Source organism: Taeniopygia guttata, chromosome Z (assembly GCF_048771995.1).
Source record: "Taeniopygia guttata chromosome Z, bTaeGut7.mat, whole genome shotgun sequence".
Classification (NCBI taxonomy): domain Eukaryota; kingdom Metazoa; phylum Chordata; class Aves; order Passeriformes; family Estrildidae; genus Taeniopygia; species Taeniopygia guttata.
Window position 1 is genome coordinate 15,690,226 of NC_133063.1, and position 16,358 is coordinate 15,706,583.

General features: G+C 43.2%; 2 protein-coding genes and 1 long non-coding RNA gene across 3 annotated transcripts; 2 read left to right on the forward strand and 1 right to left on the reverse strand.

Moving 5' to 3' along the window:
- Positions 1–1,082: 1,082 nt before the first annotated feature.
- LOC140681800 (uncharacterized) lies at positions 1,083–1,328 on the reverse strand. The gene is made up of 2 exons (XR_012052995.1): positions 1,209–1,328; positions 1,083–1,178 (listed from the first exon to the last, which is right to left on the reverse strand). It is a non-coding gene; the product is annotated as an uncharacterized lncRNA (long non-coding RNA).
- A 94-nt stretch (positions 1,329–1,422) lies between these two features.
- On the forward strand, positions 1,423–8,809 carry CENPH (centromere protein H). The gene is made up of 10 exons (XM_072922280.1): positions 1,423–1,461; positions 1,516–1,610; positions 1,705–1,760; positions 2,978–3,026; positions 3,403–3,477; positions 4,170–4,226; positions 5,098–5,161; positions 5,445–5,496; positions 6,618–6,778; positions 7,975–8,809. Exons 3-10 carry the CDS (start codon positions 1,718–1,720, stop codon positions 8,065–8,067), a joined length of 594 nt encoding a protein of 197 aa, XP_072778381.1. The 5' UTR covers positions 1,423–1,461; positions 1,516–1,610; positions 1,705–1,717; the 3' UTR covers positions 8,068–8,809.
- Positions 8,810–9,242: 433 nt separating this feature from the next.
- Positions 9,243–15,566, forward strand: MRPS36 (mitochondrial ribosomal protein S36). Its single transcript, NM_001245832.2, has 4 exons — positions 9,243–9,289; positions 10,353–10,416; positions 13,864–14,066; positions 15,301–15,566. Exons 1-4 carry the CDS (start codon positions 9,251–9,253, stop codon positions 15,316–15,318), a joined length of 324 nt encoding a protein of 107 aa, NP_001232761.1. The 5' UTR covers positions 9,243–9,250; the 3' UTR covers positions 15,319–15,566.
- Positions 15,567–16,358: the final 792 nt, after the last annotated feature.

Genomic DNA, 16,358 nt, shown 5'->3' on the forward strand with positions numbered 1-16,358 from the left:
AGAATTCCTGTCAGTTATGTTAATTTGCTAAACTTATAAAACTGTATTCATCCCGTGGTGGGAGGAGGGGGGGCATTTTTCCATATCTTCCCCTGGAGGCCTGCAATAAAGACCAGCCTTTATGTTATCTCCTATATTAATATTGGCTCAAAAGCATGTTGTTTCACTTCTAGGTCTTTAAGACCTACCACCAACACCAAGGTAAGCACCACTGAACAGTTGTACTCTCCCATTTTATGGGTTCTGGCTAAAACTTTTAAACTTCTATATCAATTTAAGCAGCATGCTGCTCACTGGTTATACAAAGTACCTTATTTGTATTAAACTTAAAGCTGTCACAATTTTTTGTTTGGTTGGGGTTTTTTGGTGGGGAGAGTCGTATAGTTATCTCCTCCTCCAGCTGAGGCATCTCTCTGGAGGCTGTGACCAGTGCTGAGAGCTTGGGTGAGCTCTGGGGGCAGCTCAGTGGCTGAGTGTGGCTGCTGTACGGACGCAGGTGGTGTGTGGACAGCAGCCTTGGCATGAGCTCTGCCAGTTTGGTGCTGGTGTCTGCCAGGTTGGACTTGGGGGCAGCAGAGAAAACAGCTGTGTGAGGTGGATGATCTGCTCAGCAGAGCTCACAGAGGATGGAGAAATTGTTGAGGACTCTGGAGGAGCTGTACTGTACCCTCCCTCAGACAATTACAGAGGCTGTCCAAGGCAGTCAGACATTGAACAAGCTGCCCAGAGTTGTGCAGGACTCAGCATCCCTGGGCATGTTCAGAAGAATGCGTGACTATGAAACCTGAGGTCACACCTGGTTTAATGGTGAACAGGATCGTTGGTTTGACAGCTGCCCTTGCTCTTAAACCCAAGCGGCTACACAGCGGCTCTCTTCACTTAGTGTTTCTTTTTTGCAGTCTATTTTTTACTTCCGTTAGTAGCTTGCACCTATTGCTTCTATCTCCGTGCGAACACTAGGTCAGAGGGAAGGATTATTGCGCTTTACCTAGCGCTCTGCCAAAGTTATTTTCATTTTTCCCCCTTGCACACACGGGACCAGAGCCGCTGAGGGGCGCGCCGCCCGCCCGCCGCTGCAGTGCGCAGGCGCGGGGCGCGCGGGCCGGCGGGAGCCGCGCGGTTTGAAGGACGGCCATGGCGGCGCGGGCCGGGAGCTCGGCTTCGGCTCCGGCTCCGACCTCGGTCCCGGCTTCGGCTCCGGCTCCGACCTCGGTCCCGGCTCCGGCCCCGGCTCCGGCCCCAGCCCCGGCTCCGGCTCCGACCTCGGCCCCGACTCCGACCACGGCCCCGGCTCCGACCATGGCCCCGGCTCCGACCTCGGTCCCGGCTTCGGCTCCGGCTCCGACCTCGGTCCCGGCTCCGGCTCCGGCTCCGGCTCCGGCCCCGGCTCCGGCTCCGGTCCCGGCTCCGGCCCCAGCCCCGGCTCCGGCTCCGACCTCGGCCCCGGCTCCGACCACGGCCCCGGCTCCGACCACGGCCCCGGCCCCGGCTCCGACCACGGCCCCGGCTCCGGCTCCGGCTCCGACCTCGGCCCCGGCCCCGGCATCGTCCCAGGGCGGCAGCGGAGGCAGCGGCGACAGCGTCGGCGTGGATATCTGCAGTCTGCTGCGGTTAGTGCCGGCGGGACGGGGAGCAGGGCCGGGGTGGGATGAAGGGATGCAGGGATGCGCAGCTTCTGACCTTTGTCGCTTTATCCCGCCGCAGCCTAAGGAACCAAATGAAGGAGCAGCTAATGGAGTACAAATCGGCAATTCTCACTTGTAAGTGTTTATCTCCTCGCATTGGGATGTTACACTAACAATGAATGGGATGTAGCATATATATATAATTTTTTAAAATATAATTTCCCAATATTTTATTTAATTATTTATCAAAAGTGTTCCTTACAGTAATAATGGGGTTTTCCCCCTGGCTGTTCGTTTTAACACGTTTTCTAGGCATCTTTTGAGACATATATGAATGTTTACAAAGATGCCATATAGCTTTCCTTTCCTTCCTTTTCTGGATTTGAACTTTAGGCTCCTCTGACATGTAGCGATGGTTTTCAGAAACCTGGTCACTGAGGCTGTAGTCTTGCCAAAAGTTTGCCAAAGTGTTTGGCAGCAATACTGATTTAAGATGTTTCCATTACCTGTGGAGTCACAAGATGATTTGGGTTGGAAGGGACATTAAACACATCTGTTTCCAAACCCCCCACCATGCACATCGACCCCTTCCACTAGACATTCTTGCTCAGAGCCCTATCCAACCTGGCAACCTGATCTTGAGCACTCACAGGGATGAGGCATCCGCAGTTTATCTGGCAATCTCTCTACCAGTGCCACATCACCCCACAGTATAGCTAATGTAAACCTACCCTCTTTCAAGTACAAACTGTCCCCCTTTTTCCTGTCGATACGTACCCTAGTAAAAAGTTCTTCTCCAGTTCTCTTGTAAGGTCCATTCAGGGACTGGAAGGACTCAGCAAGCAACCTTCTCCAAGCTGAACAACCACTCTCTCAACCTCTTCCTCATAGGAGAGGTGCTCCAGCCCTCTGATCACCTTCATTGCCCTCCTCTGGACCTTCTCTAACAGATCCATGTCCTTATGTTGAGAGTCCCAGGCCTGGATGTAGTGCACCAGGTGGAGTCTGCCAAGAGCCAGTCAGAGGGGCAGAATCACCTCCCTTGACCAGCTGGCCACATTTCTGATACAGCCCAGGATGAAGCTGGGTACATGCTCTTCCACTGAACTATCCAGTAGTATATATAGAGCAATATCATGAACCCAGCTCTACTCATCTGAAAAATGCTAAATTAGTAATTTCTCTGATACAGCTGATTGATAGCATAATCTCATTAACTGTAAAAGATAATAAAGTTTGGAGATAGAAGTAAGAAATAACTTGTTCATGCAAAAAATGCTAATCCATTATGTTCTATAGGTTGTATTTAAAAGTCTCTGTGGTGCTTGTTTTAACAACATTCTCTTCTGCAGGTCAAGAAAATTTCCTTGATCAAGAAATTGAAGAAAGCGTTATCCAGAGGTATGTCACTGGATAACTGCAAAATTCTTTTCTAGTTATTCCTTCTTAGTGAATTGCTGGATAACAATCAGTACTTCAGAGAAGATTGGTGAAAATAATGGAAACTAAGAGGAAATGTGGGGAAGAAATGCTTTATTCATTCTCCCAATGTACTTCTGTATGTAATGTGGCTTTTAAATTTGCAGTCCTTTATGTGATGGCTAGAATTCACAAATACAGTTTCAGATGCTAAATTACTCCTGGCCCTAATGATGTGTGGCTCACATGAAAAATTCTTACATAAGAGAAATGGAAAGCAATTTAAAATGTCACACTGCTTTTAAACTCTGTTATCTTCACACTCAGGTCATCTGTCTTACTGCTTTTTGTCTTTCAGTGCCACAGAACATTTGGAAAACGATATAGAAGAAGTAAAAGTCTCTTTCCATAACAAGATGTTGGCCTTGCAAAGGTAGAATTTTCTTCACCCTTTATTTGGAGCTTTCTTTTCTGTGTTTGCATACATAGATGCATATATACATAGGTCTGATTAAAACAGGATTTTAAAGTGATATGGGAGATTGGGGAGCTTTAAGTACTATTGAACAATAGGAATGCAGATTGATATGCTGTAGAAAACAAAACAAAAAAAAGCCCACCAAAACTAAAAGCTTACAGGCTGAAATGTGTACATCCAAAAGTTCCTTTACAGTAGGGAAAGAGTGACTGTACAGATCAGTAAGCATATTTCTTAGCAATATTTTCCAAATGACTATGAAAAGATGGAAGTTGATAATGTTAGACATCCCATGTGTTTCATGGCTGTTGATTTGAATTCATACCTTTGCCCAACTTCCTTTCTGCAGACTCTAGGATTAATGGTGTCCAAATATGTTGGTCAAGAGAAAAAGGAGTTGTCATTCTCACAAATAATCATTGATACTTCTTTCCTGTCCTGAGAGTTAAGCCCCATTGTTTAAGAAGTGTGGTATTTAAAAGGTACAGAGTATTTTGCTTATATAATTCCAATGTGAAAGTGGACAAAAGTGGAATCCTGGAAATTATGTTCTTATATTACTTATTTAAATCTGCTTCTCTCAGCTTCCTGCTTCTCTGTTTCTTATGAGTTCTCATCAGTCATATGCTATTTTTTGCAATATGCAGGACACAAATTTCGGATGCCCTGAGAAACAAATTGAAACAAGGTGACGAGGACTCACGGTAAGGTGTTCTCAGAAGTCAGATGGCTAGAAAGCAATGGACTTTGTACAGTTTATTGTGACACATTTCTAGATTATTTTATTTTACCTCTTATGAAAGAAAGCTTTCTTTTTCTAGATTTGACAGAATGATATACTGTCTACCTTCTGGCTAGAATCAGCATGATCTGATTTCATACACTCATGGTAGATTTGCATTTGGGCTCTGAATTTACCCAGCTTGACAGAGATCATAGCTCTTGATTCACTAGTGAGAACTGCTTGTAGCCAAGAGAGCTTTTTGTCTTTAGTGCCTGAATTACCAGCATTTATAATAGCTGAGCACATTACAGGCTTGTAATGGGGCCTTGCCTCTGCTTTCCTGCCTTTATTAGTGTAGGAGCAAAATGTTTTTGAAGTAGAACTGAAAGCTTAAACATATTTAAAAGTAGCTTTTCACTGCCTGCCCATTATTAACAGGTGGATGCATATGAAGTGTAATATGAGAAATTTAATTTCTGTCAGAAATACAGCTAAGAGATTGCATCTCCTTGATTTAGGAGCTTTAATTCATAGCCATTTCCAGATGGCTAGGCTTTCTTGATGCCTTCCAAACTCTGTGATATAAAATGTTGAACAGACTTAAATGAAATCTTAGGGAAATCATGAGGGAAGTGACAGAACTCTTTGGCCTCTACAATGACACTGAATATATTAACTGTAAAAAGAAATGATATTGTAAGTGTAAGCACAAAAAGAAGTGACATGTAGTATTAATTTGCTATTAGGAGAAATTAGAAATTCTTTATTTAAACTAAATAAAGTTGATTAAAACATTTATAATATTGACTTATATTCATGGTCTTAATGTATGCAACTGTTTCCTTCCTTAGTCTGATCCTGGAAACAATGAAACACCTAGTATTGCTCAGCCAGACAATAATTGACTATCAGAAGGTAAGTGGTAGTTTTAGCTTCTGTTACTGTTGTGCAGGGCAACCAACCCCACATGGGCAGGAATGTGCTTTGAAAGCAACAGGAGGACTGCACAAGTCATTCAAAACTAAACATGTGGGAACATGGGTGCAGTTCCTACTGCTGTCAAAATTAAGAATTTTTTAAAGTGATTGTGTAAGTAAGTCTATTTTAGAGTTGCCCTTAGCTGTGTTTGTGGATTGAATTAGCATATTTCAATATTTTTGAAGACAGGAGTCTGGAAAATACTTTTTTTTTCTTTCAGAAAATACATGAGAAGGAACAGCAGCTGATTAACATTAGAAGGGAAAGACTCTGTAAGTGTATTATCTGTATTGACTTTAGTTTATATTTTAATGAAGAGTTCATATAGTTCATATTTTAAAGTTGTTCTTGTAGCAATATTAATTTACATGGGAAGTAACAAAACTCAACACAGTTATTAAACTTGTTAAAAGAGTAGAAAATACTGTAGAGACAAGCTGGTATGTTCCCTACTTGAACTTGAGACTGACGTGTTAGAATGAGAGATGCAAGACAACACTCAAAAACAATGTGGCAGCATTTTATTATTTCATGTAAGGTCCTCAGAAAGTTACACATTGTTTTGTCATTTAAATCACCCCTGCAGCAACTAAAAGATACTTTTTTGTCATATTACACATTTATGAGGTGCTTGCAGAATAGAGATGGAATTTACTTAAGAAGAAGTGTGTATATACTGGTGTTCAGTAGCCTTGTTAGAGTGGTTCAAATTTAGATATGACATCATATTCAGAACTTTAACAATTTTAACAGCTATTGTTTGAGTCATGTGTGGGGAGTTGTGTAAATATTGACGGTGATGAACAAACACAATGAAATAAATGTTCACATGGGAAAAATGAATATACTGATATCTTTGCAAATAAAGGAAGGAATCCTCTGCCAGCATTCTTTCAGTGTATGAACTGCCCCTAAACACTTAATCTGTCTAGTTTTTTTAACCTGGTTTCCTATAAAAATAGTAATATTCTCTGGTCATGTCCACATGCTCCTTGTATGACTTTGGAATTTGGTTTCAGTGAAATCTGAAAAAGGAGTAAGGGTCTTTAAAAGGTATAAAAAAGACCTACAAAAGTTGTGGCACTCGAAAACAGGGTATGCAGAGATGCAAATTAGCCCCTGTGAGGAAAATGCAGGCAGCATACAATGTACTTTCTGTTTTGCTGTTGGCCAGGGAGGCAATTGATGTAGTTTGATCTGTGTACCAAGTAGCCACAGCATGTGTTGCTTCTTTCGTAGAAGAAATATATTGAGTTATATTGGAGGGAAGGAGTGGAGCATGAAATAAGGGTTATGCAGTGGAAGTGCATTAGGTGGCTGTGAGGGAAAGAGTATCTTCAGTTCTGCTGTACACCTAACTACTTAATGCTTAATTTTCCTAATAATGTAACAGCACTGAAAGTATATGGAGGACAGAAACTACAGCAAATTCAGACCATGATGAAAAGGCAAAAGGAAAAACAAGCAAGTATGGATGTCAGGAAAATAGAGAAGATGCTTGCTAACTTAGAAAAAGAAAGAGAGATGACTACAATAATTCAAAATGTGTTCCAGGTAATGTTGTGTGGCTTTTAGAACCAAGTTTACAATTTTTCACGATACTTAAGATAATATACTGTATGGCAAATATAGCTTAACAACACAAAATTGTTTTCTAAAACCTTTAAGTTTAACAGTGCTAATGGAAGGACCGTGCATAGAAGGAAGACTTCTATTGCTTTAAAGGCTAAGAGAATGAAATTGTCACAAGCATCTTTGCATTAATTTTTTGCAGAGTTTAGAGACAGGCTGTCAATCTATCTTTGTTTCCTTAAAGGTACAAAAATAATGTATCTTTCTTGAAGAATGTCTGTCACAGTAATGGCTGTATTTCCTTCTGCTCTGAGTAACCTCTACACCCTACCAAATCAGTTTCCCCACCTCATGGTTAGAAAAAATATGTTACCAGGGAGCCTTCATCTGCCTCTTCTGGCTTTCTCTGTTTGTGTCACCCCCTAGAGTCCTGTGGAAGCCTTGGCCTGCAACCACAGCCAGTCTCCAAATTCTTTCAGCAGTGTAGACTTTGCCCTTTTGGTTATCCATGTGTCTGGGGCTGCTAACTAGTCTGTATACATGCAGCGACTGGTAGGTCACCTGCAATGTGAAATCATGCAAATAATGTAAAATCATGGTTTGGGTTAGGGTGGAAAGGTCTCAGGCTGCATAGGAATGTCAAGGACAAAAATATGGCTGCTACTATTTTGCATTGCTAATGTCATTACATCTCAAATTGAGAACAACAAATTTAGATGATTTCTAAATTTAGATTAGAGTCTAAAACTATCTCCTGGTTTTGCATTCCTGAAATTTTCTGAGCCCTAAGTAGAGTAAATCCTCTTTGGTTAAATTTAAATTTCCCTTTTCAATCCAGAATGGCAGGGTGAGAATGTTAACTGGGTTATTTTGTGTTTGTGGCAAACTGTATTTCATATTGTTAAAAACATTCTCTACATGTCTGTGTTTAGCATATATGTAGTATGAAGGCCCTCTAGGAAATAAAAGAGCATGGATTTGGGTTTTTTTTGCCTTTGTATCAACAACAGGATTAATTCCCTTTCTCCTTTTTCCCTTCATCCTGTCTACTTCAAACACTTAGGTATTTCAAGGGCTTTCAAATCAAAAATTATAAAGCCAATTTATTTTGAGATATTTTACTAAGAATTGTCCTTTACAAGTGCTTGTTTTAACCTATAAATCTTTCTCATTTATAGAACATCATAGTTGGAAGCAAAGTTAACTGGGCAGAAGATCCATCTTTAAAGGCAATTGTTCTACAGCTTGGAAAAAATGTCTATCTTCAGTGAGTCAGGAGACATGGTGTTTATTGTTATTCAGTGTGTGCATTTTGACTAAATTTGATAGATTATATGTATCTCAAAAATACACTTCAAGACTTAAAATTTGACCTTTCTGAAAGCTGTTGTTCCCTCCAGAGAGTTAGAATGTGTCAAAGCGGGTAGTAGAGCTGATAAAATGAAACTAACTGCAGACTCAGTTCTCAAGCAATCCTGTCTTTGAGCACTTACATTCCTCTGAAAGGCAGCAAGAACACAAGAAAAGTTTCAAGGTTTCATGTAGAAGTGGACTTAAACTGAGGATTTGCTGTACCCCTTTCCTGGGGACCAGCAGGCCGTAGGGCTCAAGCAGGATGCACGACCCTGCTCTGTCCCAGTCAAAAGCCCAGTCAGGAAAATTTATGAACAAGTCTAGAGTTGAGATTATTTTTATTATTAAGGCATAATGTATAATTTTAAACACCAGAAATTCTATGCTCTTTTTAGCAGTGACTCTTGTCTGCAGGGGTAACTTTATACTGTCAACTGTGCAGCTAAGCAGTGTTGTAATTGCAAGTCTTCATTAGCATTTGTGCTTTTTTCAGTGTTGTTTGATGCCTGAAGGAAATACCGTTGAGGCGTAACACAATTAGGGAGCGTGTAATGTCCCTTCTTATCTTGACGTGTAAAGTCATTTTTAACTTGATGAGTGATCACTTGCTATTTTTTTTTAGATGAGTGCCTTGATCTAATAAAAACTAAATGAAGAGAATGCTAATTTTCCTGAGAATGTTTCACTTGGCTTAGCGTTTCTTTAACTCACGGTGAAGCGTTTCTTTAACCCACGCCCGCCGCGGAGGCCCCGCCCGCCGCGGAGGCCCCGCCCGCCGCGGAGGCCCCGCCCGCCGCGGAGGCCCCGCCCGCCGCGGAGGCCCCGCCCGCCGCGGAGGCCCCGCCCGCCGCGGAGGCCCCGCCCGCCGCGGAGGCCCCGCCCGCCGCGGAGGCCCCGCCCGCCGCGGAGGCCCCGCCCGCCGCGGAGGCCCCGCCCGCCGCGGAGGCCCCGCCCGCCGCGGAGGCCCCGCCCGCCGCGGAGGCCCCGCCCGCCGCGGAGGCCCCGCCCGCCGCGGAGGCCCCGCCCGCCGCGGAGGCCCCGCCCACGGCTGGCGTTAGGGTTGTGGGCGGGGCCCGGGGGCTGCCCCGCAGGCTCCTCACCATGGGCAGCAAGATGGCGGCCGCTACCCGGGCGGTGCAGGTAAGGGCGGCCCCGGGCGGCAGCGTCTTAGACACCCGGAGCCTTGGCTGGAGCGGCGGGGCTCGCTTCTGCTGCCGCCGCGGAGCAGCAGGCGTGAGGCGGCCGCGGGTTGAGGACACGCCGCCGGGGTGGCCGATGTCCTTGGGGAGAGCTGTGCAGAGGCGCGCACGCGGTGTCGCAGGCGCCGGGCGCTGTGAGAGCAGCGGGTGCGGAGCTGGCTGGCAGCTCCTTCCTAAGATGTGCCTCTCCAAGGTGAAAGTGCTTTGTACAGGCAGAGCACAGCTCGCGATTCCGTGCGCTGGAGAGCTGTGGAACCACGGCATGGGTTGGATCGGAAGGGACCTTAAAGGTCACCTAGTTACAGCACCCCCGCCGTGGGCAGGGACTCCTTCATTACACCAGGTTGCCCAAAGCCCCGTCCAGCCTGGTGTTGGACAATTCCAGGGATGGGACAGCCCCAGATGCTCTAGGCAACTCGTGCCAGTGCTTCCCAACCTCAAAATAAAGAATTTCTACTTAATCTTTCCAATCCAAACCTGCCCTCTTTGGGTTGTAAGGTCTCCCCAGAGCATTCTTCAGGCTGAGCATTCCCAGCTCTCTCAGCCTGTCCTCACAGGAGAGGTGCTTCGCTCTGGACACGCTCCAGCACATCAATGTTTCTGGTGTTTTTTTTTTTTGTTTTGTTTTGGTTTTTTTTTTTTTTGTTGTTGTTGTTTTTTTGTTTTTTTGTTGTTCTCACCAGAGCAGATTTCATTGTGATTTCATTTATGCAGTGGCAGTGGCTGCTTCTGCACACACACACACACACACACACACACACACACACACACAGATGAGAAAAGGCAGACAAAGCCTGTATCTGCTCTGGACCTCAGGGTGCAGGACTATTTTTTAAAGTAACCTTCTTTACCTGGGGTAAACATAGGACTTCAAGAAGCAGTAAGTCTATCAGAGTAGTGGAAAGAGCAGCTGTTTAGAATTGGTTGTTTGATACATGGTGCATGCCATTTTATTAGTCACGGTAACCTGTGTCTGTTTCTCCCACTACCTGGTCTCCTTCTAGGTAGTCAAGCCACATACTCCATTAATAAAGTTCCCAGACAGAAAAAGTGGTCCCAGACCTAAAAGTAAGTATTTTGGGTATGGATATAGCTTCTGCCACATTTCTTTACTGTTTTATTTAAGAACCAGGACCCAATTTCTCTCTTTCAGCTTTACAGCTGAACTGAGTTGCAGTGAAGTTTTTGAAACATGCTTGGTTTGGTTTGAAGGAAGCTCTTGAACTTTCTTCACAACTTCTTTTCTGTGCAACTGTGTGCAGACACATAATACATGCACATCTTTATTTTTTTCTCAGGAAAGATTCACAAGGATTTACAGTGTTTGTTTTCTACTTTATATAAAGTCACATTTTCCCAAATATTAATATTTACTGAAATTACTATGCCCAAGTCAGTTTGAAGCAGCTTTAGCTATTCAGTGATATTTGCATAAATTATGTTGCATTTTCCTCATTTTTTCTTAGTTGAAATGTGATGTATTTTCTGCTGTATTTTCAAAACACGATTATAGCTGGAAGATTAAGCCCTCTACATTTTAAGAAGTATTTTCTTCTGTTACTAACTAATGGTGAGAATTATTTCATTGCAATCTTTGACATTAACTTTTATACCTATGTTGATATTCATGGTAGTCCCAATGCTATTGTATTAAAACAATTCAAGCAATATGTTGATTTAGAAGTCCTTTGGGGTCAAAAAGAACTGAAAGAAAAGTAGCAGTTGTCTTCAAAAGCTCCGTTATGTTATTCTCACTTCTTTTGGTATTATACTGCGCCTAGCTATTTGTCACAGCATTATCAAGCCCGCAATTTAGCTTTAACTTTAATTTAACATTTGAAAGCCTCCACAGCGTATATAAATGCCTCTTCTGACTTGCCTTCAAACTCTTCAGGAGCTATTTTCTGCAATAACTTTCTGTAACAATTACGTATATTTTGCACAGTTCACCCAAACGTACCACCTGTCATGCCAGTGAATTACTTTCTCAAAAGCTTGAAAATGTGTTTCTGACCTCTGTGTCAGAAGATTCTTGTGACTGTGTCTTTTAGTTATGTTAGACTTTTCTACCTTCATCAGCATCTGTCATCTTGTTAGTAAACTGCAACCTACTTTGACTTGCTTGAATGCTGTAGCAAAATATGCATTCAATTGTACCAGATTGTTGCTCCTACATAGCTAAATGGCTCCTCAGAGCAACTGGGGATGTGAAAGGCCAGCCAGATTCTAGTGGGCCTATTACTACTGCAGCATTATGGTCTCAAACAGGGAAGGGAGAGATGTAATACGGACTGTAATAGAACTAAAGCAGCAACAGTAAAATTTCTGATTACTGCACTTCCGATGTTTTTAATTTGCTAATGAGTCTACTCCAACTACACTTCAGACTGAAAGTTATAGTAGAGGAAAAACATTGACAAATCTCTTTTGTGGTAGGCGAAACAAACTTGGAGAAACTGGTTTTTTTGTTTGTTTGTTTGTTTGTTTTATGTAAGGTGTATTATTTCTTGAAACAAAAATACCTTGTCTCCTGTTCACAATAAATATGCTGCTTCTGATGGGCTCACTTCTGCCTTGCTCTGTTTGGGATCTTCCATTATTTCTGAGCCACCTTGGGACTTTCAGACCCAGTCTTATGACTGACAGCTTCTTAATATGCCTCTCAATGGCAGCTTTGTCACTATGCTGCAGGTGTTTGATTGTTGGTCCCAGTCCTGCAACTGCATCAGACTCATGAAGGCTAAAACTGGCTCCCTCTCCTTTGTGGTCATTGGTCTTGCTGAAGCCAGGAAGGACAAAGGCAGGCAAAATTGTGGTGTTGTGGCTTCTCACATGCTTTTGTACATGCAATTTTCATGCTGCTTATTTTATAGTTATATAGAGCTTCTGTCCAGCTGTTAGATGTTGCACTTGTCTTGCTCATTTTTCTGGAGCACTGGGAAGGACTTCGGTGGAAGCATTCTGCTTTGTCAGGTGTTTTACCCTTACATATCACAGAATCACTAGGTTGGAAGAGACCTTCAAGATCCTCGAGTCCAGCTCATGCCCTAACACTTCAGCTAAACCATGGCACCGAGTGCCACATCCAATCTTTTTTTAAACACATCCAGGGATGGTGACTCCTTTTCTCCAGGCTAAACACCCCCAGCTCCCTCAGCCATTCCTCACGGGGTTTGTGTTCCAAGTCCCTCACCAGCCTTGTTGCCTCCTCTGGACGCACTCAAACGTCTCAATGTCCTTCCCAAACTGAGGGACCCAGAACCGGACACAGCACTCAAGGTGTGCCCTCACCAGTGCCAAATACAGGGGAAGGGTGACCTCCCTGCTCCTGCTGGCCATGCTATTCCTGACACTGGCTGGCCTTCTTGGCCGCCAGTGCACACTGCTGGCTCATGCTCAATTGGATGTCAACCAGTACCCCCATGTCTTTTTCTGCCTGGGCACTGTCCAGCCACACTGTCCCCAGCCTATAGCAGTTCAGGGGGTTATTGTGGCCAAAACACAGGGCTTGGCACTTGGATTTATTAAACTTCATCCTGTTAGTCTCGGCCCCTCCATTCAACCATTCCAGGTCTCTCTGCAGAGCTCTCCTACATTCCAATGGATTGACACACACCCCCACCTTAGTGTCATCTGCAAATTTGCGAGTGAATACCTTCATCCATATCATCAATAAAGATATTAAACAGTCCCAGTACAGAGCCCTGAGGGACACCACTGGTGCCTGGCCCCAGCTGGATGCAGCACCGCTCACCAGCGCTCTCAGCCAGTTCTGAGCCCAGCACTGAGTGCTCCTGTCCCAGCCATGGGCTGCAGCTTTTCCAGCAGTGCTGTGGGAGACAGTGCCCAAGGCCTTGCTGGAGTCCAGGTACACAACATCCACAGCCCTTCCTGCACCCACCAGGCATGTCACCTGGTCATAAAAAGACACCAGGCTGATCAAACATGACCTTCCCTTCCTAAACCCTTGCTGTCTGGGTCTGATACCCTGGCCATCCTGTAAGTTCTGTGTGATGACACTCAACAGAAACTGTTCCATAACCTTATCTGGAAGAGTCTGGCTAATTACCAGGATCCTCTTTCCCACCTGTTTTGTGAATGGGTGTCACACTGGCTAGCTTCCAGTCCTCTGGAACCTCACCAGTGAACATAGTCTGTTATCTTTCTACGTAATTGCCCACACACAAACATTTACATAACTTTATGCTTTTTCTCCAAGTACAGCTTCCCAGTGAAAAAGCCATTGTTTGGGTGTGTACTGATACATTTTTTGTTTCCATATTAGTGTTTCTGCCATTCAAACTACTGTCAGAATTTTTAGATTCTGCACTTGATATTTGACACTTGATAATTTGACAACAATAAAAGCAGGTTGTAAGAAGTAGAGTGATTTAATTCTTTTAGGTATTTGTTATAATGAATAAGATTTTCAAGCAATGGTAGATTTTATTGGCTGCTTATTAATTTTACAGTCTAGTAATATTTCTGTAAATGGTTTTGAAATCTGGGTTTCAGTGCAGGAATCTCTACAAGCAAGTATGCCATCTCTCCATGCTTCAAAAGCACAGGAATCTGTAGGAGGCATATCACCGGCATTTCAAAATATTTCACGTGTTAGTAGAGTACAAGGCACACCAGACACTTCTGAATTAACAAGAACTTTACCTCAGAAATACAGAAGGAGACAAATGTCAGATGAAGAGATTGAATATATTCAAGTAAGTTTTCTTCTTTAGCTTATTTCTACATCTTGTGGTATGATATTACATAGTAATTCTTTCTAAGAGTGTGCCCTGGGCTTTCATGGTTTTCATACACAATACCCTATGTACCAATTCTTAATACAGAAGTTACCCAACTCTCACTGTATAGTAGCTCGTGGTACCACTGAGTAAAGAGATTTGGACTTAGAACAGATGTGCAGGTAAGCTGCTGATAGTCACAGCCTGCATTAATTGCCACCACTGCTGGTTTTATAACAGCTGTTTAATGTGTAATTTGACTCTGCCAGGCGGGATCACAGAAGTTTGTTCTTAGACCTGGAAAGGCTATAACCAGGTGATTGAAGTCCAAAATATTTCTCAAATTGGTTTTATAAGTTATTTATTAGTAAATTAACTCTTGTATTTCTAGTAGTGGAAACTTTTTATTAAACTTAATATATTTTCTGTAATACTTACGGCATTGTACATGAAGGGCAAGAAAAAACTGCTTCTGTTCTGTAACAATTCTCAGTTGTAAAAATTGATGGTTCAAAAGGGAGAATGCACAAAATGTGAGGAATTTGTGAGATGATGGTGAGTTTGAAATTAAAAAATGCTTGCAAAACTTTGTTAAATGGTAAGGACGTGTATAGTGTAACAATGTTAGTAGAGGAAATAAGTTTTCCTTCATATATGCAAGTAGGCTGTATCCATACAGTAGAAATAAAATCAGTTATTTCCCACTGTAATACACTTCTTGACTTTTTGCATAAGGTTGTTTAACAGTGAGGTAAATTGTAAAATAATTTTGTTGGGAAAATAACTGAATACCTTTCTGATTTCTCATTAAGATTGTAATGACTCTGCTTGGCTTTGGTTTTACTTAGCACTTTGGAACATACGCAGTGAAAGTTCCATTAAAACTTGTGTCTGTTAGCATTGTGTTTGTCGGACATTTTAAAGGTTAAGACTTAGGTTTCTTCACAGAAAAAGACATGGAAGCAGCTGTAACTGTAGGTAGCATGTGTTGATTTCTTTGTACTTTTCCTTGAAAAAAATGTGGCCATGATTGGTGGATGCTGGTATTTGGCATGCTGTCTGTTCTTATATAGGTAGAAAAGTAAATATTTAAATCAGAAATTAAAACTAGAACTATGTCTCTTAGCCTATCACAGTTTAAAATAGAATTTGATCTCAGTTTTAAGTTCTATTAGTGGAATATATTTAACTGAATGCTTTTCTTTCACAGCGTGGAGGTCCAGAATAAATGTAGAAGATAGTTACTTGGCCACTGTTGAAGAATGAGGTATTATATTCACAGTAAAGGCATTTCCTTAATATTAAAAATTATTGTATACTAATAGCTTTAATAAAATCCCATATGATGGGTGAGAAGATTGACACAACACACAAGATACTGATTTGTTTGTAACTGAGAAGGATTTTATGTTGATGGCTAATAGCAGTTGAATATATATTATATCTGCACCATTAAAATATTTTTCTAATTAGCCATTTGAAAAGTCAACAGAGTCATGTCATTTTTACACTGGTTGAGATCACAGAGTCACAGAATGGATCAGGTTGGAAGGAACCACAGTGGGTCATCTTTTCTGATATTTCTGCTCATATGAGTTCTTCCTCATATTCAGGTGGAACTTCCTGGGCATCAATATCTGTCCATTGCCTTTGTTCTACTGCTTGGTGCCACTAGGAAAAGCCTGGTCCATCTTGGCAATTCCCCTTCAAGTACTGATAGACGTTGATGAGGGAGGTCCCCTCTCAGTTCTGTTTCCTCAAGGCTAAACAGTCCCAGCTCTCCCTGCCCTTCCTCATAAGAGGGATGCTCCAGACCCTTAATAAAATTTGTTGCCATTTGCTGGACCTGCTCCAGGTGCTCCATGTCTGTTGTCCTGAGGAGCCCAGAACTGGACACAGCACTCCAGGTGCGGCCTCACCAGGGCTGAGAAGAGGGGCAGGATCACCTCCCTCCACCTGCTGGCAATGCCCTTCCTAGTGCCCCCCAGACACCACTGACCTTCTTGGCCCCCAGGACACGCTGCTGGCCCATGGACAGCTTGTTGTCCACCAGGACCCCCAGGTCCTTCTCCACAGCGCTGCTCCCCAGCTGCTCCACCAGGCTGTGCTGGTGCCTGGGGTTGTTTCTCCCCAGGTGCAGGACTCTGCATTTGCTTTTGCTGAATTTCAGATGGTTCTTTGTCCATCTCTCCAGCCTGTCAAGGTCCTTCTGAAGGGCACAGTACTCCAGGTTATCAGCCACTCTGCCCAGCTTTGTGTCCTCTGAAT

Excerpts from the sequence above, each read along its gene's own strand:
- CENPH (XM_072922280.1), top strand. The coding sequence starts at position 1,718 with ATGAAGGAGCAGCTAATGGAGTACAAATCGGCAATTCTCACTT. Across the intron at positions 1,761-2,977 it reads CAAATCGGCAATTCTCACTT|GTCAAGAAAATTTCCTTGAT; the intron begins GTAAGTGTTTAT and ends TCTCTTCTGCAG. Across the intron at positions 5,497-6,617 it reads CATTAGAAGGGAAAGACTCT|CACTGAAAGTATATGGAGGA; the intron begins GTAAGTGTATTA and ends ATAATGTAACAG.
- MRPS36 (NM_001245832.2), top strand. The coding sequence starts at position 9,251 with ATGGGCAGCAAGATGGCGGCCGCTACCCGGGCGGTGCAG. Across the intron at positions 9,290-10,352 it reads CCGCTACCCGGGCGGTGCAG|GTAGTCAAGCCACATACTCC; the intron begins GTAAGGGCGGCC and ends GTCTCCTTCTAG. Across the intron at positions 10,417-13,863 it reads AAGTGGTCCCAGACCTAAAA|TGCAGGAATCTCTACAAGCA; the intron begins GTAAGTATTTTG and ends TCTGGGTTTCAG.